This window comes from Capra hircus, chromosome 10 (assembly GCF_001704415.2).
Source record: "Capra hircus breed San Clemente chromosome 10, ASM170441v1, whole genome shotgun sequence".
Lineage (NCBI taxonomy): Eukaryota > Metazoa > Chordata > Mammalia > Artiodactyla > Bovidae > Capra > Capra hircus.
The window spans coordinates 881,680-902,487 of NC_030817.1; the positions used below are offsets into that span (position 1 = coordinate 881,680).

Sequence of the window (20,808 nt, forward strand, 5' to 3'; positions counted from 1 at the left end):
AGCCACTTTTTCCACCCATGCTTCAAAGCTGGCCCTGATGCTTGGCCGTGGAGCGCTTAACTTCCACTCTGTGGTGCCCAGCCTTGCTTTTGGAGATGCAGGTCTCATTGAGCTGCTCATTAAGCTATCGTACCAGCTGGTTTTCAAGTCTGCTTTTCACTTTTTTGCCGTGCATTTCTCGAAAAAAGAAAGTAACTAAAAACATTATTGGTGATAGCTTTCCAAACTGACAAGGCATCGTCTGACATGTTAATGAGGGCCAGTTTGGACCACGACCTCAGAACTCTGCTTTATCTGATTCTAGACACTTGAAAAGTTACAGTCGAGTCCTGAGGTCCTGTAAGCAGCTTCTGGCAGAAAGGTGCATGTTCTGGAACTGAGCTGAGTAGCCATGAATTCGCTGTGGTAGATTAGGACTGTGCTGCTGCTCTCAGATGCGGGTGGTGGCGCATGGGAGGAGCATCGTAGCGTTTGGGAGAAGGAACCGAGCAATATTTGCCATGAGTGGCCTCCCACCTGAGAATGGGCTCCTTGCCAAAGGCCCATATCCCAGCCAGGGCCTTGGGTGTTCGTGGTGGTGGTGGTGGTATAGTCACTAAGTCATGTCCAGCTCTCGCGGCCCCGTGGACCGTGGCCCGCCAGCTCCTCTGCCATGGGATTCTCCAGGCAGGAACACTGGAGTGGGTGGCCACGTGTTCTTGTCGCTCCCTAATTAGAACAGGAATCCACAGACCAGGACAAGTCTCTCCTCACAGTGGAGGATGAAGTCTTCTGTCTGCTCTGAATAGCCTTACCGACCATACGTGGCTGTGGGACTGCAGCCCTGGGAGGTGGACTTTGCATATTCCAGAATGTACGGGACAGGTGGGAGTCAAACTGTGCTGACCTATCTCGGTCTTTTCTTCGGCTCCCTGGGTGTGGCAGGTCCCCGAGGGCCTGGGCCGTCTTCATGAATCCTGGTGGTCAGTGTCCGCCTGCAGCGCCACGGAGTGCGGAAGACTAGACCCGTTCTTCTCCTGGCCCCCTGACATAGTGTAGGCCTCCCTCGTGGCTCAGACGGCAAAGCGTCTGCCTGCAATGCGGGAGTCCCAGGTTCAATCCCTGGGTCGGGAAGATCCCCTGGAGAAGGAAATGGCAACCCACTCCAGTATTCTTGCCTGGAGAAACCCATGGACGGAGGAGCCTGGTGGGCTACAGTCTTTCCTACAGTCGCAAAGAGTTGGACACGACTGAGCGACTTCACTCACTCACTCTGACATAGGATGGAGTTTGTTTCCTTTACAGTAAATCCCTGATATCGACTTGCACGTTATTTGGTTGCTCCTCATGGAAGCAGAAGGCAGATTATGAAACAGTTTATCTCTTTGTGTTGTTTTCTGGAGGTTTTAATTTGGCACAAACGACTGCTTAAAGCGCAGTTAGGAAGCTCCGATCAAGTGCTTGCTTTTGAGTATTGGAGCTGTTCTACCAAATAGTGAGTCTGTTCAGCTTATCTTATGTTCTCCTTTGGAGAACATTTAAAGAGGTTGAAACAGAGAGAGGATGCTTAGTGAATTTCTTTAATTTTGCAACCACATGAACAACTTTGTCTCTAAATGAAAAGGGAGTGAGTATTGAGCACTTAGGACTGGAGAGACATTAAAACAGGTATTATGTACATTCTTCATGTTCAAAAAGTTTAGTAGAGACATGGGCATTAAAAATGGAACTAAATCTCATTTCTAAAGATGAAACCTACAATGTCTAAGATGAAAAATACACTGGATGTGGTTAATGGCAGATTAGACATTGATAAAAAGATCAGTGACCTTGAAGACATCGCAGTAGACACCATCTAAAAAAGTGGAAACTTTTTATAAAGTGGAAAGAACATCAGCGAGTTGTAGGATAATTTCAGGTGACCTGAAGGTGTGGGACTGGAGACCCCTAAGGGAGGGGAGGCTTCCCCGGGGGCTCAGTGGTAAAGAACCCGCCTGTGGTGCAGGAGCTACAGGAGACTCAGGTCCGATCCCTGGGTCAGGAAGATCGCCTGGGGAAGGGAGTGGCAACCCACTCCAGTATTCTCACCTGGAGAATCGCCATGGACAGAGGTGTCTTGCAGGTTACAGTCCATGGGACCACAAAGAGTCAGACACAAGTGACTTAGTACAGCAAGCAAGAAAGGGGAAGGGTCACAAAAAACTTTGAAGAAATAATGGCTGAATGTTTTTCAAATTTTATGAGAACTGTAAATCTTCAGATCCAGAAAGCTCAGTGAGGCCCAAGCACAATAAACATGGAGAAAACGGAACCAAAGCCCTTCATAATCCGGATTGCTCATGATCAGTGATAAAGGGGAAATCTTAAAAATAGCCGGAAAAAAGACACATTACCTGCAGGTGAATAAACGTAAGGGAGACAGGAGGTTTATTGTCAAAAACCCGCAAGTGGGAACCACAGGGAGCATCACTAGTCCTGGGGCAGGGGCGGGGCAAACTCGCGTGAGTGTGGATGTAAGTGTCCTCACACACGAAGGCTGAATAAGACTTTTCCAGGCGGTCCATGGCTGAAAAGCCTCATCATCAGGGGAACAGCACTGTACGAAATGGCAAAGGAGTCTGTTCAGGGGAAGGAAAGTCTGACTCTGCACAGAGGAACAAAGAGCAGTGGAAATCGTAGCTAATCAGTGACTATATCCGCTTTTTCCACAGCATTAAAAGATAATTGACCATTCCAATAAGCATGGTGATCATGTGGACTGGGATGTATATTCCATGTAGAAACGTGATGTATAAGAAAATCAGGACAAAAAAGAAATGAGAGTATGCAATAACAAAGGTGTTCTGCACGTGGAAGAGGTGTAATATCGTTTGGAATGGACTGGGACGAATCAAACCTTAAAGCAACCACTGGCAGTTATGCTTGGAGACGCTCATACCCTGTTCCAATAAGTGATGATCAGTAAGGGTACAGAGACCTTGCTGTTCAGTCGCTAAGTCATGTGGACCCTTTGTGGCCCCGTGGGCTGCAGCTCGCTGGCCTTCCCTGTCCTTCACTTTCTCCCAGAGTTTTCCAGGCTCATGTCCTGGGTCAACACAGTAAACCAGTTACCCAGTTGACGTCCGTGTGTCACCCCAGCCAACAGCAGGATGCATGTTCTTTGCAAGGTTCTTGTCAAGACTGATCATATTCTGGGCAAGAAACAACCTTCAACACAATTAGAAGAGTTCGAATGTGTTCTCTGACCTCTGTCCGGGATCCCCAAGACCACCTTCAGGTCAGGGATTCACCCGAGGCACAGAATGGGTTCTGTCATGCGTGTGGTCACAGTTTACACGACAAAAGCTACAGGTGAAGATTACTGAAGGCAAAAGGCACATAGGCAGAGTCCAGAAGAGACCAGCTCCACATTTACGTCGTCTGATCACAGTGGGATGATATGGTTGGCACTCGGTTCTCCTGGCAGTGATACGGGGCAGCACTAATGGTGTACTGCCGGCCGGCAAAGGTTGCTCAGGCCACTATATCCAGATTTCATGCTGGAGGTCAGTTATGTAGGCAACGAGTGCCCATGGAACTTAATTATTTGGTCTCTAGTCTCTTCAGAGGTCAGAGTGGTATGGTGTGGCCTAAGACCCATGCTGTAAATCACAGTATCTCCCAGTCAAAGGCCCGTCCTTTCTCTGGAATCTGCGGAGCATCTTGAGCTTGTTCAGCTCTTTATCTCACAGGCCACCTGTTGTTCAGTCTCTGAGTCGTGTCTGACTCTTTGCAACTCAGGGACTGCTGCGCTCAAGGTCCCTGTCCTTCACCGTCTCCCAGAGTGTGCTCACACTCGTGTCCATTGAGTCAGTGATGCCATCCAACCATCTCATCCTCTCTCGCTCCCTTCTCCTCCTGCCCTCAGTGTTTCCCAGCATCAGGGTCTCTTCCAATGAGTCAGCTCTTCGCATCAGATGGCCAAAGTACTAGAGCTTCAGCTTTAGCATCAGTCCTTCCAATGAATATTCAGGGTTGATTTCCTTTAGGATGGACTGGTTTGATGTCCTTGCTATCCAAGGGACACAGACCATAATGGAATTAATTTAAAAATCAATAACAGAAAGATCTTTGGACAATCCCTGAATGTTTAGAAACTAAATAACACATTTTTAAAGAAGAAATCATTAGAAAGTATTGTGAACTGAATGAAAATAAAACCACAGTGTATCAGAGTTTGTAGGAAACTGCTGAAATAGTCCTTAGTGAGAAATTTATTACACAAAATGCGTATACTAGGAAAGGAAAAAGGTCTCCAATTTACACCTTGGTTTATACTTTAAGAGGCTGGAAGGGGAAGAGTAAATCAAGCTCGAGGTAGAGCAGAAGGAAGAAAATAATAAAGATCAGAAGTGAGTGAAGCAGAAGATAGAACAACAACAGAGAAAAATCAGTGAAGCAAAAATCAATGGAATTAAAAGATCTCTGTTGAGAATTTCAACAAAACCATTCGAGGACTGTTCAGGATAGAAACAGAGGACACAAACTGCCAGTATCAGAGATGAGAGAGATGTCGGCGCTGGAGATGCTACAGACACTGAAAGGATCAGGAGCATCATAAACAACACGGATCCAATGCATTCGCCAACTCAGGAGAAATGGACAGACTGCTTAAAAGATAACTACCAAAGCTCGCCTAGGAACAAGGAGATTACCTGAGCAATCCTATATCAAAGAAACGGAATTTGTTAAAAAGCTCCCCCCCAAAGAAAACTCCAGGTCCAGATGGCTTTACTGATAAGTTCTACCAAACATCTAAGAACAAAATAATTCCAAATGAACTCTTTCAGGAAATTGAAGAGAAGAGAATACTTCTCAAGTCATTTTATTAGGTAAGGACTTACCCTAATACCAGAAACAGGATAGATGTTACAAGGAAACTATAGACAAATATTCCTCATGAACCTAGATGAAAAAATTTCCAAACAAGAAATTTATCTCATCAACTCTAACAATATAAAGAAAGAATTATGTATCACCATCAGTGGGATTTATTTCAGGAATGGAAGTTTGGTTTAACATTTGAAAGTCAGTGGATGTAATTCACCAGGTTGAAAAACTAAAAGAGAAAAAGCCATATGATTGTCTCAATAGACACAGAAAAAGGATTCAAGGAATCCCAACATCCATTTTTGATGTAAACTCTTAGCAAACTTGGTGTAGAAGGGATCTTCCTCAACTTGGTAAAGGGCGTCTGTGAAAAACTTCCACATCAAACGTAGTGTGAAAGGACTAAACACTTTCTCCCTAAGATCAGGAATAAGATGAGGATGTCCGCTCTCACCCCTTCTTTCCAGCATTGTAATGGAGGTCCTCGACGGTGCAATCAGGCAGTAAATAGCAGGAGAAGGCATCCAGACTGGAAAGAGGGAAGGAAAACTGTATTTACCAACAACGTGATTGATTGTGTAGAACTAATAAATGAATTTAGCAAGGTTATAGAATGCAAGACCAATATTGAGAAATCTGTCATATTTCTGAATGTTAGCCACGAGCAAAAGGAATTAATACCACTTATAACAGCCTAATACATATGGATACTTAAGGGAAGGTCTGAGAAGGGACTTGCAAGGCACGCACACTGCAAGCTGCAAAGCGTCTCTGAGAGATGCGAGCCCTACGTAAGCGGGAGACAGGCTCTGTGCACAGGCTGAGCCCTGGGTAAGAGGGAGACATGCTCTGTGCACAGGCTGAGCCGTACGTAAGCGGGAGACAGGCTCTGTGCACAGGCTGAGCCGTACGTAAGCGGGAGACAGGCTCTGTGCACAGGCTGGGAAGCTCAGTACTGTTTAGATCTCGGTTCTCCCCAAATCCACCTGCAAATTCAACATGAATCAGTCAAGATCCCAGCCACACTTTTTTTTTGGTTTGTTTGTTTTTAATGAAATTCACCAGCAAATTTTATGTGGAAATGCAAAGGGCTAAGAAAGGCTAAAACAGTAGAACAAATTGGAGCGCTGACACTACTTTCAAGATTCATCCAGATGTGGCAATTTCAAGAGAGGGTGACATCAGCATAAGTTTAACCAAATAGATCTCTGCAGCAGAACGGAGGGTCCAGAAACAGACTCACGTTCATGCCCACCTGACTGTTTGCGAAAGTGTAAAGGCAGTTCCGTGACTGTGGTTTCAGCGGCTGCCCTCTGATGCCTCTCGCAGCACCTACTGTCTTACTTGGGTTTCTCTTGTGTTTGACGTGGGGTATCTCTTCACGCGGCTCCAGGAAAGCGCAGCCGCTGCTCCTTACCTTGGACGAGGGGTATCTCCTCACCACCGCCCCTGCTGACCTTGAACGCGCAGTAGCTCCTCTCGGCCCTCCAGCGCCCGCGCAGCCGCCGCTCCTTGGACGTGGGGTAGCTCCTCTCGGCCGCCGCCCTGACCTTGGGCGGGGGTAGCTCCTCTCGGCCGCTTCGGCGCGGTCCGTCGCAGCCTATCTACTCCCATTACCATCAGAAGCGTGGCCAGGAGGAGCTACCCCCCGCCCAAGGCCAGGGGCCGAGAGGAGCTACCCCCGCCCGAGGTCAGGGCAGCGGCCGAGAGGAGCTACCCCACGTCCAAGGAGCGGCGGCTGCGCGGGCGCAGGAGGGCCGAGAGGAGCTACCTCACGTTCAAGGTCACGAGGGGCGGTGGTGAGGAGATACCCCTCGTCCAAAGTAAGGAGCCGCGGCTGTGCTTTGCTGGAGCAGCCGTGAAGAGATACCCCAAGTCCAAGGTAAGAGAAACCCAGGTAAGACGGTAGGTGTTGCAAGAGGGCATCAGAGGGCAGACACCCTGAAACCAAATCACAGACAACTAGTCAGTCTAATCACATGGACAACAGCCTTGTCTAACTTAGTGAAACTAAGCCATGCCCTGTGGAGCCACCCAAGACGGGCAGGTCATGGTGGAGAGGTCTGACAGAATGTGGTCCACTGGAGAAGGGAATGGCAAGCCACTTCAGTATTCCTGCCTTGAGAACCCCAATGAACAGTATGAAAAGGCAAAATGATAGGATACTGAAAGAGGAACTTCCCGGGTGGGTAGGTGCCCAATATGCTGCTGGAGATCAGTGGAGAAATAACTCCAGAAAGAATGAAGGGATGGAACCAAAACAAAAACAATACTCAGCTGTGGATGTGACTGGTGATAGAAGCAAGGTCTGATGCTGTAAAGAGCAATATTGCATAGGAACCTGGAATGTCAGGTCCGTGAATCAAGGCAAATTGGAAGTAGTCAAACAGGAGATGGCAAGAGTGAACGTCGACATTCTAGGAATCAGTGAACTAAAATGGACTGGAATGGGTGAATTTAACTCAGATGACCATTACATCTACTACTGCGGGCAGGAATCCCTCAGAAGAAATGGAGTAGTCATCATGGTCAACAAAAGAGTCCAAAATGCAGTACTTGGATGCAGTCTCAAAAACGACAGAATGATCTGTTTGTTTCCAAGGCAAACCATTCAGTATCACAGTAATCCAAGTCTATGCCCCAACCAGTAACGCTGAAGAAGCTGAAGTTGAACGGTTCTATGAAGACCTACAAGACCTTTTAGAACTAACACCCAAAAAAGATGTCCTTTTCATTATAAGGGACTGGAATGCAAAAGTAGGAAGTCAAGAAACACTTGGGGTAACAGGCAAATTTGGCCTTGGAATACGGAATGAAGCAGGGCAAAGGCTAATAGAGTTTTGCCAAGAGAACACACTGGTCATAGGAAACACCCTCTTCCAACAACACAAGAGAAGACTCTACACGTGGACATCACCAGATGGTCAACACCGAAATCAGATTGATTATATTCTTTGCAGCCAAAGATGGAGAAGCTCTAAACAGTCAGCAAAAATGACCGGAAGCTGACTGTGGCTCAGATCATGAACTCCTCAATTTATTGCCAAATTCAGACTTAAACTGAAGAAAGCAGGGAAAACCACTAGACCATTCAGGTATGACCTAAATCAAATCCCTTATGATTATACAGTGGAAGTGAGAAATAGATTTAAGAGACTAGATCTGATAGATAGAATGCCTGATGAACTAGGGATGGAGGTTCGTGACATTGTACAGGAGACAGGGATCAAGACCATCCCCATGGAAAAGAAATGCAAAAAAGCAAAATGGCTGTCTGGGGAGGCCTTACAAACAGCTGTGAAAAGACAAGAAGTGAAAAGCAAAAGAGAAAAGGAAAGATATAAGCATCTGAATGCAGAGTTCCAGAGAATAACAAGAGAGATAAGAAAGCCTTCCTCAGCGATCAGTGCAAAGAAATAGAGGAAAACAACAGAATGGAGAAGACTAGCAATCTCTTCAAGAAAATGAGAGATGCCAAGGGAACATTTCATGCAAATATGGGCTCGATAAAGGACAGAAATGGTATGGACCTAACAGAAGCAGAGGATATTAAGAAGAGGTGGCAAGAATACACAGAAGAACTGTACAAAAAGGATCTTCACGACCCAGATAATCATGATGATGTGATCACTAATCTAGAGCCAGACATCCTGGAATGTGAAGTCAAGTGGGCCTTAGAAAGCATCACTATGGACAAAGCTAGTGGAGGTGATGGAATTCTAATTGAGCTGTTTCAAATCCTGAAAGATGATGCTGTGAAAGTGCTGCACTCAATATGCCAGCAAATTTGGAAAACTCAGCAGTGGCCACAGGACTGGAAAAGGTCCGTTTTCATTCCAATCCCAAAGAAAGGCAATGCAAAAGAATGCTCAAACTACCGCACAATTGCACTCATCTCACAAGCTAGTAAAGTAATGCTCAAAATTCTCCAAGCCAGGCTTCAGCAATACGTGAACCGTAAACTTCCTGATGTTCAAGCTGGTTTTAGAAAAGGCAGAGGAACCAGAGATCAAATTGCCAACATCTGCTGGATCATGGAAAAGGAAGAGAGTTCCAGAAAAACATTTATTTCTGCTTTCTTAACTATGCCAAAGCCTTTGACTGTGTGGATCACAATCAACTGTGGAAAATTCTGAGAGAGATGGGAATACCAGACCACCTGACCTGCCTCTTGAGAAACCTATATGCAGGTCACGAAGCAACAGTTAGAACTGGACATGGAACAACAGGCTGGCTCCAAAGAGGAAAAGGAGTACGTCAAGGCTGTATATTGTCACCCTGCTTATTTAACTTCTATGCAGAGTACATCGTGAGAAATGCTGGGCCGGAAGAAGCACAAGCTGGAATCAAGATTGCCGGGAGAAATATCAATAACGTCAGATATGCAGATGACACCACCCTTATGGCAGAAAGTGAAGAGGAGCTAAAAAGCCTCTTGATGAAAGCAAAAGAGGAGAGTGAAAAAGTTGGCTTAAAGCTCAACATTCAGAAAATGAAGATCATGGCATCTGGTCCCATCACTTCATGGGAAATAGATGGGGAAACAGTGGAAACAGTGTACTTTTTTGGGCTCCAAAATCACTGCAGATGGTGACTGCAGCCATGAAATTAAAAGATGCTTACTCCTTGGAAGGAAAGTTATGACCAACCTAGATAGCATATTCAAAAGCAGAGACATTACTTTGCCAACAAAGGTCCGTCTAGTCAAGGCTATGGTTTTTCCAGTGGTCATGTATGGATGTAAGAGTTGGACTGTGAAAAAAGCTGAGTGCCGAAGAATTAATGCTTTGAACTCTGATGTTGGAGAACACTCTTGAAAGTCCCTTGGACTGCAAGGAGATCCAACCAGTCCATCCTAAAAGAGGTCTGTCCTGGGTGTTCTTTGGAAGGACTGATGGTAAAGCTGAAACTTCAATACTTTGGCCACCTCATGCGAAGAGTTGACTCATTGGAAAAGACTCTGATGCTGGGAGGGATTGAGGGCCGGAGGAGAAGGGGACGACAGAGGATGAGATGGCTGGATGGCATCACTGACTCGACAGACATGAGTTTGGGTGAATTCCGGGAGTTGATGGACGGGGAGGCCTGGCGTGCTGCAATTCATGGGCTCTCAAAGAGTCGGACATGACTGAGTGACTGAACTGAACTGAACTGAACTGAAAGGCAATTTGGTGGAGAAAGGAGAAGCTTCAGTAAATTGTACCACAACATCCAGATACCTATTGGCAGAGAAGTAAACTTTGATCCATACCTTGCAAGATGTACAAAACATAATTTAAGGTAATTTACAGTCCTAGATGTAAAACCTGAAAATATAACAATTCTAGAAGAACTTATAGAAGAAACCTTTGTAACCTTTTAAGGATATGAAACCGAAAGTACAGTCTATGAAAGAAAATACTGATACATTTGACTGCATCAAAATTTAAAATTTCTAATCTTCAAAAGACGTGTTAAAGGCGATTGGTACTGATACATATACACCTCCATGTATAAAAGAGATGGAGTGGGAACCTGCAGTATCACGCAGGGAGCTCAGCTTGCTGCTCTGTGGTGACTTAAATGCGTGAGATGGAGGGTGGGGGGCAGATGGAGACCTAGGAGGGAAGGAGCATAGAGATGCATACGGAATATCCGTATGGGACATAGCCGATTCATCGTGTACAGCAGAAACGAGCACAGCACTGGAAAAAGCAACGGCACCCTAACGTTTAAAAAAGGAAGTAGCAGAAATCACAGGCTGAGAGAAAATAGTTGCGAATCACACGTCTGATAGAGGGTTTGTAATTGGAATACATAGAGAACGCTCAATGACAGGAAAACCAGCAACCCAAGAAAAACACATAAAAGGTTTTCACAGACATTTCGCTGAAGAAGACGCACATGAAGAGTCAGTCTCACTAGTTTTTGGAAATGCAAATCAAAACCGCACTGAGACACCACTTCACACCTACTGAGATGACTGTGATAAGACAGACAATAACAAGTGCTGACAAGAATGTGGAGAAACTGGAACCCTCATGGATCGCTGGTGGAAATGTAAAGTGGTATAGCCACTTTAGAAGACATGTTTCTTAAACAGTTAAATGTAAATTTTGTATCTGACCTAACACTTCTGCTTCTAGGTATCTACCCAAGAGAATTAAAAATACATGTTTACACAAAAATTATGCCTGCATTTTTATGAGAGCATTATTCATTATGGACAGAAAGGGATACAACCCCAATGCCGACTACTGGCGGATGGAGAGATAAAATGCAGTATATCATCAGCAGTGAAAAGAAATCGATGTTGTCGGAACTTGGATGAGCATTGAAAACATGCTAACTGAACCCAAAAGATGAGATTTAATTTTTATGAACTTTACTTAAAATGAGTGAGTTTTATGCCGTGTAATTATGGTCTCAATAGAGCTATTCCTTAAAAATGATACACTGTACATTGGTAATCCAGACAGCATAAGACTGCTGAAATAATAGACAAAAAATTCAATAAAGGACTTCACTGGTGGTTAGGTGGTTCAGAATCTGCCTTGCAAGGCAGGGGATGCAGGTTCAATCCCCAAATCCCTGGTTTAGGGGAACCAGGGTCCCACATGCTGTGGAGAAACTAAGCTGGTGAGCCACAACCAGGAAGCCTGTGAGCCGCAGCCAGGAAGCCTGTGAGCTACAGCCGGAGAGCTTATGAGTCACAACCAGGGAGCCTGTGAGCCACAACTAGAGAGCATGTGAGCCACAGCTGCAGAGCCTGTGAGCTACAGCCAGAGAGCTTATGAGTCACAACCAGGGAGCCTGTGAGCTACAGCCGGAGAGACTGTGAGCTACAGCCAGAGAGTCTGAGCTATAGCTGGAGAGTCTGTGAGGTACAGCCAGGGAGCCTGTGAGCCACAACTAGAGAGCCTGTGAGCTACAGCCAGGGAGCCTGTGAGCTACAGCCGGAGAGTCTGTGAGCTACAGCCGGAGAGCTTATGAGTCACAACCAGGGAGCCTGTGAGCTACAGCTAGAGAGCCTGTGAGCTACAGCCAGAGAGCCTGTGAGCCACAGCCGGAGAGCTTATGAGTCACAACCAGGGAGCCTGTGAGCTACAGCCAGAGAGCCTGTGAGCCACAGCTGCAGAGCCTGTGAGCTACAGCTGGAGAGTCTGTGAGCTACAGCCAGAGAGCCTGTGAGCCACAGCCGGAGAGCTTATGAGTCACAACCAGGGAGCCTGTGAGCCACAGCTGCAGAGCCTGTGAGCTACAGCTGCAGAGTCTGTGAGCTACAGCTGGAGAGTCTGTGAGCTACAGCCGGAGAGCCTGTGAGCTACAGCCGGAGAGCCTGTGAGCCACAGCTGCAGAGCCTGTGAGCTACAGCTGGAGAGCCTGTGAGCTACAGCCGGAGAGCATATGAGTCACAACCAGGGAGCCTGTGAGCTACAGCTGGAGAGCTTATGAGTCACAACCAGGGAGCCTGTGAGCCACAGCCGGAGAGCCGGTGAGCTACAGTTGGAGAGCCTGTGAGCCACAGCTGGAGAGCCCGTGAGCCACAGCTGGAGAGCCCGTGAGCTACAGCCAGGGAGCCTGTGAGCTACAGCTGCAGAGCCAGTGAGCTACAGCCAGGGAGCCCATGAGCTGCAACGAAGATGCCACGTGATGCAACAAAGGCCTCGGCAGCCTCGACCACGAGGTCCAGTGCAGCCAAATAAATAAACATTTTAAAAAATTAATGAAACAGAATAGAGAGCCCAGAGAAAGACCCACTCAACTGTCATTAACTGACTTTTGGCCAAGGAACAAAGGCAGTTCAGTGAGGGAAAGGTAGTCTCTTCAGCAAGTGGTGCTGAAAAACAGGGGACATCCACATGCTAAATATATGTGTATATATGGACAAAAATCCTTGTACCTCTCATAAACATTAACTCACAGTGGATTGTAAACCTAAATCTGAATTCCAAACTAAATAAAACTTCCGAAAGATAACATAGAGGAAAATCTAGGTGACCTTGGATTTAGCAGTGGCATTTTAGAGACTACGCCGAAAACACAATCCATGAAAAAAAAAATTGACAGGTTGAACTTTAAGGAAAGTAGCAACTTTTGTTCTGTGAAAGACACTGTTTAGAGAATGAAGTCACAGACAGAAAATATTTGCAAAATAGATATCTGATAAAGGACTTGTATTCAAAATATATAAAGAACTCAGAAGTCAACAACAAGAAAACAAACAACTCAATCTTTCTGACAAAATGACAACAGATCTGACCAGACATTTTACCAAAGAAGGTTTACAGGCGGCAAATACGGGTTAAAAATCGGTCTCACGTGTCCGTAGGAAGCTGCCAATTAAGACAGCAGTGGGACGCCACTGTGCACATCAGGGGCCAACATTCAAAAGCTGACAACAGCAAATGCTGGCAGGGAAGCTGAGCAATAGGAGCTCTCATTCGTTGCTGGTAGGAATGCGAAATAGCACAGCCACTTTGGAGGACAACTAGTTTAGTAGTTTCTTACGAAGCTAAAAGTAATAAAGTAATATTGGTTCTTACAAAGCTATCTGTAAATGAAATAGATTTACTTAGATATTTCTCACCAGCATGTTCTCACCATACAATCCACCATACCACCATACCACCTTCCTGGTATTTACCCAGTGGAGTTGAGCACCCAAAATCCTGCACGTGAATGTTTATAGCAGCTTTCCCATAGTTCCCCAAACTCGTAAGCAACCATGATGCCTTGAAACAGATTAATGAATAAATGGAGTATGACTTAACGATAAAAGGAAATTAGCTATCTGCCTACAAAAAGACATGGGGGATCTTAGCAGCATATTTCCAAGTGAATGAAGCCAGTCTGAAAAGTCTACATACTGTATGATTGCAATTCTATGATATTCTGGACAAAGCCAAACTGTAGAGACAGTGAAAAGATGAGCAGTTGCCAGGGCTCAGGGAGGCCTGGAGGACTAGAGCCCGTTTTCAGGGCCCGGAATTGGTTTGATGGTATCAGTGTGATACTGTGATTGTGGAAACATGATGCTCTGCTTGCTAAAACTCATAGACCTGCACAAGGCAAAGAGTGAGCCCTAGTGTAAACGATGGGCTTCGGTTAGTAAAAAATAAATAAAACAACAGAAATCAGGATGAAACACTGTGCAGTGTTTAATATGCTGATTCCACCTCAGTAAGTCTTTGTTAGCCTGTAGCAAAATCTTTGGCTGGTCCACACCTTCTGTGACAAAGTTGTCACCCCTAAGCTCCCAGGCAGGCCGCCCTCAGTGTCGGCTCCCTGCGGATGGAAGTGCTTTTTCTCCTTCCCGTGGAGCACAGCGTCTCCCGTCACCTTTGACAGCCAGGGGACTGCGGTCGTTTGTTAAGGGCAGTTGGGAGGGGGCCGTTCTCACAGTGATGCGCAGGGGCTCTGGGTCACTCGCTGCCCTTGGGCTCGTCTGGTCCCCTCTCTGCAGTGGTCCCTACTCTGAAAGTCAGCAGCTCCCTTAGTAGGTAGGAGGAGGAGCTTTGGAGGCTGAAGACCCGGGTTCTGCCCTCTGTTGTGCTGTGAACTGCCTGTCAGGTTTGGGGCAAGTCTCCTCCTGTCCCTCGATGGTTCTCAGCTTCTTCATCTATGAAATGAGAGCGTTTGCCAGGAAGCCTCTCCGGCCCCTTCCGGTTGCAGGTCCTGGCTCGGTCAGTGTGGACGCCTCTCTCACACTCCTGCAGGGAGGGGCACGTGTGCACGGTGTGTGTCTCCCTGTACCCCAGGGTGCTTGGCGCAGCGCACACCCTCCCTGTGGGGCTCCCCCTCTGCCTCCACTTGCAGGCGGAGACCCGGAGCCTGACGGGCCCAGGCTGGTTGCCCAGGACAGCGGCTGAGTTTGGTGCTGGGTTCAGGCAACAGCTGCTCCTCTTGGCATCATCATTTTCCAGCCTTTCATGCTTTCCTAACCCATCGCAGGCCTGAACTCTCTCTTGGCAAGGAGTATCTCCTCTATCTCCAAAGAAGGGCCCACACTGCAAGGTTCTGGGTGTTTTCTTGGCCTGGAACTGAGAGCTGGTCTGGAGTGTTGTTACTGCAGAAACCTAGGCCGAGAGTTGGCAGATTCTCCTGGTGACTGACTCCTGGCTCCTGAGTGCATTTAGAAATGCTTTATATTCAGTCGCTTAAGCGTACATTGTAGAAGATACGAGGTGTTCTTTCCCTTGCTTTGTGCTGTTCGCCTAGCTGTTTGCTTGTTGCTTTGTAGCTTGGTTGTGACCCTGTGGACTGTAGCCCGCCAGGCTCTTCTGTCTGCTGGGACGTCCCAGGCAAGAACACTGGAGTGGGTCGCCGTGCTCTCCTCTAGGGGATCTTCCCAACCCAAGGGTCGAACCCATGTCTCCGGCTTGGCGGGTGGATTCTTTACTGCTGAGCCACCTCAGAAGCCCTAGCCTCGCTGTACTTACTTACAAAATTCTTTAAGGATCTCGGGGCACGGTTGAATGAGAAACTCTGTTAGGTCTGAATGGGATCCTGGTGAAGTACCTGATCAAATTCCCAGCCTGGATGTCAGCGTGAAATGCTGCCTTCTGTATACTGAGGGGCCTCTTTGGTCCGTAACCTCTGGATTTTCTTTCTGGTGTTCTGTTTTGATGTTCCATTTTGTCCTTAGAGAGGACAGAGAATCTGCTTCACCCATAGTATCTGGCTCTCTGCTGCTGCTGCTGCTAAGTCGCTTCAGTCGTGTCCGACTCTGTGCGACCCCCTAGAGTATACTAAAAATTCCCATAAAAAACAACTCACCCAGTTTTTGTATGTTGATTTCTTTTAGGACTCTGTTTAGAGAAGTTGCCTATTTCTTCTTCTACCAGTAGTCTCCGCGGGGACCGGGAGCAGGACATCATCACCTGCTATGAGAAGGCGGGGGACATTGCCCTCCTGTACCTCCAGGAGATAGAAAGGGTGAGTGAGGATCCTGTGTTTGTTCAGTTGGTAATATTTTAAAATTTCAAACCACATCATACAGAACTGTGACCAACCTCTGGAAGCCTTCAACTTGTCTGTCTCTGGGTGCAAAGCTTTGCTTATATTCTTAAACACTAAGGAGAATACGCTGGTGAGTGTGGCTCCTTGTGAAAATAGACAGGTCAGTGTTTGGGAAGCATTTTAACATCCTCTGAACAGAAGTGACAGTATACATCTATTTATGCCCTCAGTGCCCTGAAGCTGGCTGATCATCCCTGTTCTCTTAGGCAAAACAGGTTGAGCTGTGTTTGTATGTACATGGACTATGTTCATGGACTGTGTACCAACACAGAGTACATCTGGGGTTTGGGAGGCTCAGTGGTCATGCCAGAGGTCTGTGGGGACTCTCCACCAACCTGGGAGCAGGTGGTGGATCCCCGGGTCATCTGGGATGGGTTACTCCCAACAGTCAGTGGTTCACTGATGAGGTGGAGAATGAAACCAACAGCTGATCAGAAGGCCACGTGAGCAGAAAACACGTGAGCAGAAAACACGTGAGCAAGGGGCCGTGTGAGCAGAGAACGTGTGAGCAGAGAACACTTGAGCAAGGGGCCTCGTGAGCAGAGAACATGTGAGCAAGGGGCCTCGTGAGCAGAGAAGATGTGAGCAAGGGGCCCTGAGCAGAGAACACGTGAGCAGGGGGCCTCGTGAGCAGAGAACACGTGAGCAGGGGGCCCTGAGCAGAGAACACGTGAGCAGGGGGCCGCATGAGCAGAGAACACTTGAGCAAGGGGCCTCGTGAGCAGAGAAGATGTGAGCAAGGGGCCGTGTGAACAGAGAACATGTGAGCAGGGGGCCTCGTGAGCAGAGAACGTGTGAGCAAGGGGCCTTGTGAGCAGAGAACGTGTGAGCAAGGGGCCCTGAGCAGAGAACGTGTGAGCAAGGGGCCTCGTGAGCAGAGAACGTGTGAGCAAGGGGCCTCGTGAGCAGAGAACGTGTGAGCAAGGGGCCCTGAGCAGAGAACACGTGAGCAAGGGGCCTCGTGAGCAGAGAACGTGTGAGCAAGGGGCCCTGAGCAGAGAACACGTGAGCAGGGGGCCCTGAGCAGAGAACGTGTGAGCAAGGGGCCCTGAGCAGAGAACGTGTGAGCAAGGGGCCCTGAGCAGAGAACACATGAGCAAGGGGCCTCGTGAGCAGAGAACGTGTGAGCAAGGGGCCTCGTGAGCAGAGAACGTGTGAGCAAGGGGCCCTGAGCGCGCACCCTCAGGCCGAGGAAGCTGAAGGCTGGCTGAGGCTGGCGAGGTGTGGGCAGCTTCTGTTCAGAAGGATCCCTGTCTTTTAGCTCTGCCCTTTGTGGTTACTCTGTCACTTCTCAGCCTCGACTTCCCATCTGGAAAAGGAGCAAGATAATGGGTGTCCACTGCACGGAGTTCCTGTGGGGACTGTACAAGGCCGTGTCAATAAAGACACATAACCCAGGTGCAGGGACGTATCCCATTCCTGCAAAAATGACACATTTTACCAAGAGCAGCGGTTCCTAGCCACGTCTGGCCCTCCCAGCATTTCCTGGTATTCTTACCACGGCTCGATCCTGGTATATCCCCCTTCAGACTCAGAAGTGTTTCCTGCGAGATTGTTTGAAGTGACTAGAAATTCTGTGAGACTCTGGGTTTGGTCAGAGTCTTGTTTCCCATCCATTTATGGGCTCTCTGTCTGCTTAAGGGTTAGAATGTTAGTTGCTCAGTTGTGTCGACTCTTTCTGACCCCGTGGACTGTGGCCCGCCAGGCTCCTCTGTCCATGGAATTCTCTGGGCAAGAGTATTGGAGTGAGTTGCCATTTCCTTCTCCAGGGGATCCTCCCGACCCAGGGATCAAGCCCAGGTCTCCTGCGTTGCTGGCAGGTCCTTAACCATCAGGGATCAGAATAGGGAAGGACTACCAAGGTCTTGACAGCTTTTGTCTTTTGTAAATGTACTGACTGGAAGTAGTCTCCTTTCTGTAATGTGTTGATGTGTGTGGTGAGGATCAGAATTACCTTTCAGGATCAGGCACGGTGAGAGCTTCAGAGAAGCGGGGGCGAGGCCGAGGGAGAGGTGTCTGGCCTGGCCCACACCAGGATGGAGTATGAACCGTAGCTCACGATTCCAGGAATTCAGGAGGATACTTGGCTGTCTTGCCAAGATGCTGTTCTGTCAGAAGTCTGCGTGAGAAAGGGATTAGTTGTTCAGAATTTATGATACAATCTTTAGAGAAATGATCGTGCAGCTTGCTTCTAACATGCGCACGGCTTTCACCGTCCGCCTCCCTGATAGCCAGTTCCTGGCAGCAGAGACGTCGGCTGGCCCCAGCCAAGTGGTTCTCATGGACCTGCAAAGTCCTTGACACTCATGGACCCTTAGTTTGTACTTCACTCCTGTTGTCAAGGTACGGCCACCTCCTCCCGGCTTGGAGAAAGGAGGTTCATCTGTGTGTCTTTAGTGACGTGGGGATTGGCAGATCTGGGTGTACTGCCTCCTGTATTCATTTGGAACCACCTGTTCACCACTGGGTTCTTTAGCCCGACCATCAAGGAGGTTTATATAATCCTTGCTGTTGTTCAGTCATTAAGTTTTGTCTGACTCTTTGCAACCAATGGACTGCAGCACGCCAGGCTTCCCTGTCCTTCACCATCTCCCAGAGCTTGCTCAAACTCAGGCCCGTTGAGTTGGTGATGCCATCCAACCATCTCATCCTCTATCGTCCCCTTCTCCTCCCGCCTTCAATCTTGCTCAGCGTCAGGGTCTTTTCCAGTGAGTCAGTTTTTTGCATCAGGTAGCCAGAGTATTGGAGCTTCAGCTTCAGCATTAGTCCTTCCAAGGAATATTCAGGACTGATTTCCTTTAGGGTGGACTGGTTGGATCTCCTTGCAGTCCAAGGGACTCTCAAGAGTCTTCTCTAGCACCACTGTTCAAAGCATCGATTCTTCGGCGCTCAGCCTTCTTCATGGTCCGACTCTCACATCCACACATGACCCCTGGGAAAGCCATAGCTTTGACTGGACAAAATTTGTTGGCAAAGTAATGTCTCTGCTTTTTATTATGCTGTCTAAGTTGGTCATAGCTTTTCTTCCAAGGAGCAAGTGTCTTCATTTCATGGCTGCAGTCACCATCTGCAGTGATTTTGGAGCCCAAAAAATAAAGTCTGTCACTGTTTCCACTGTTTTCCCATCTATGTGCCATGAAGTGATGGGACAGGATGCCATGATCTTCAGTTTTTGAATTTTGAGTTTTAAGCCAACTTTTTCACTCTCCTCTTTCACTTTCATCAAGAGGCTCTTTAGTTCCTCTTCCATATAATTGTAGGATTTAAAATAAATATTTTTCATGATTTTGAGAAAAGAGTGATCACAGGATGTTAGACTGTGAGAAGAAGATGGAGGCCCAGAAACGGAGAGCCCAGGGACACACAGGAAGTTGGGGCCAAAGCTTAGATCAGAACTCAGCCCTTCTGACACCTAGTTCATCATCGCCTCATTATCCCGGCCTCCTGCCCATAAACGTGAATGCTATGGTTCTTACACCCTTATATATAGAAAGTGCTCAGTAAGTATTTGACTGAGCAAGCCATGCTCCTAGGAGCGTGGGGGAAGCGGCATCACTTGGCTCAGGGTTCAGTTTCAGAGTATGTTGGTGGCGTCCCCATTTCTGACTCTGATTTTCCAGGATGCGTTTTCTTTCATCAGATGCCACTTTGGGCCACCGCAGGCCCAGGAAGCCTCAGTGTTAGCAATGAGAGAGGCTGAATGAACCAGACATCTGTTTTGACCGTGGTAGGTGCTCAGAAAGTATCTGTGATTAATGAGAAATCTGGAGGAAAGATGACCTTCCGTAAGTGGCCACTGGGGCTTGGGGAATGTTCAAGAGCTTTTTTGAGGCAAGACAGTGGGTGCTCTGCAGAAGCTGCCCATTTGACCTTTTTTTAAACTTAAATAACTTTTAAGAATTAGGCTAAATTGAAAATAAATGTTAGGAAGAAAAATCTGAAAGAAGTGAAAGACTGGGGCCAGCTAGGCAAACGGTGCTTTACTTTTCTGGGTGGGCGACCCTTTCAGGTAGGAAACCCCACATGCCCCGTTCCCGTGCTAGTTCTCTGGGCAAGGGCAGTCTTGCAGTGGCTTCCGCCTCATTTCCCAGCCATTCCATAGCGAAGCAACTTCTGTGTGCCAGAACCTCTGGGCATTTTATTTATTAGGGTTGGCTCTTAATATCACTCACTAGCAAGGATAAGCCTGGAGGAGAACGTTTGAGGACAAATTGGAATGTTGTGGAAAATGGTTCTTCATAATCTAGAGCCACCGATTTGCGGCTCTGACACAGCCTCATTCTGAGTTTTTCTGAAAGCGGTTGTGTTCAGTGATGTTAGCCTTGTCTGCTTCCTGAAGGGCAGAGGCTCTTTGCGCAGGGCTGGCCCCCTCCCCGCTGGTGGCTGGCTTGTGCTGTGACGAGCAGCAGGGTGCAGGGCACTGACCAGCCCGGCCTGGAATCCTGGCCTGGCCACCCCGGAGCTGCGGGGTCCCGGGGAAGCTACCCAGCCTCCCTGTGCTGCCCTCGAATCCTCAGCTGTCACAGTAGCGGTAAGAATCGCTCCGCGGCTGCCGTGCGCGGGAGCCGGGTCAGCTCGCGTGCGTCCCGGGGCTGGTTGCTTGTTTCTTTAGTCACTAAGTCGTGTCTGGCTCTTCTGTGACCCTGTGGACTGTAGGCTGCCAGGCTCCTCTGTCCATGGGATTTCCCAGGCAAGGACACTGGAGGGGCTGTATCCTTTTGTCCTCTAGGGGATCTTCCCGACTCAGGGGTAGAACGTCTGTCTCCTGTGTTGGCAAGTGGATTCTTTACCGCTGAGCCACCAGGGAAGCCCAGTCAATGTCTGTTTTGTTGGCTTTATCTGTTCCTGTCCCCTGGCAGCGGAGTCTTTCCCAACCCTCGAAGATTTCAGATATTTACGTAGAAATATAGAGTATTTTAAAAACGCTGTTTTATGTAAAATGTTCAATAATTTCAGTTC

The 20,808-nt window shown here is 47.8% G+C and overlaps 1 protein-coding gene across 6 annotated transcripts in view; it reads left to right on the forward strand.

The window, feature by feature from the left end:
- Positions 1 to 20,808, forward strand: part of TTC7B (tetratricopeptide repeat domain 7B) — a 272,717-nt gene that overhangs the window by 57,272 nt on the left and 194,637 nt on the right. For all 6 annotated transcript variants that reach the window (XM_018053841.1, XM_018053837.1, XM_018053838.1 and 3 more), the window contains exon 4: positions 15,635 to 15,765. In XM_018053841.1, coding sequence (XP_017909330.1) covers positions 15,635 to 15,765 — 131 coding nt within the window. The remainder of the gene's footprint in view (positions 1 to 15,634; positions 15,766 to 20,808) is intronic.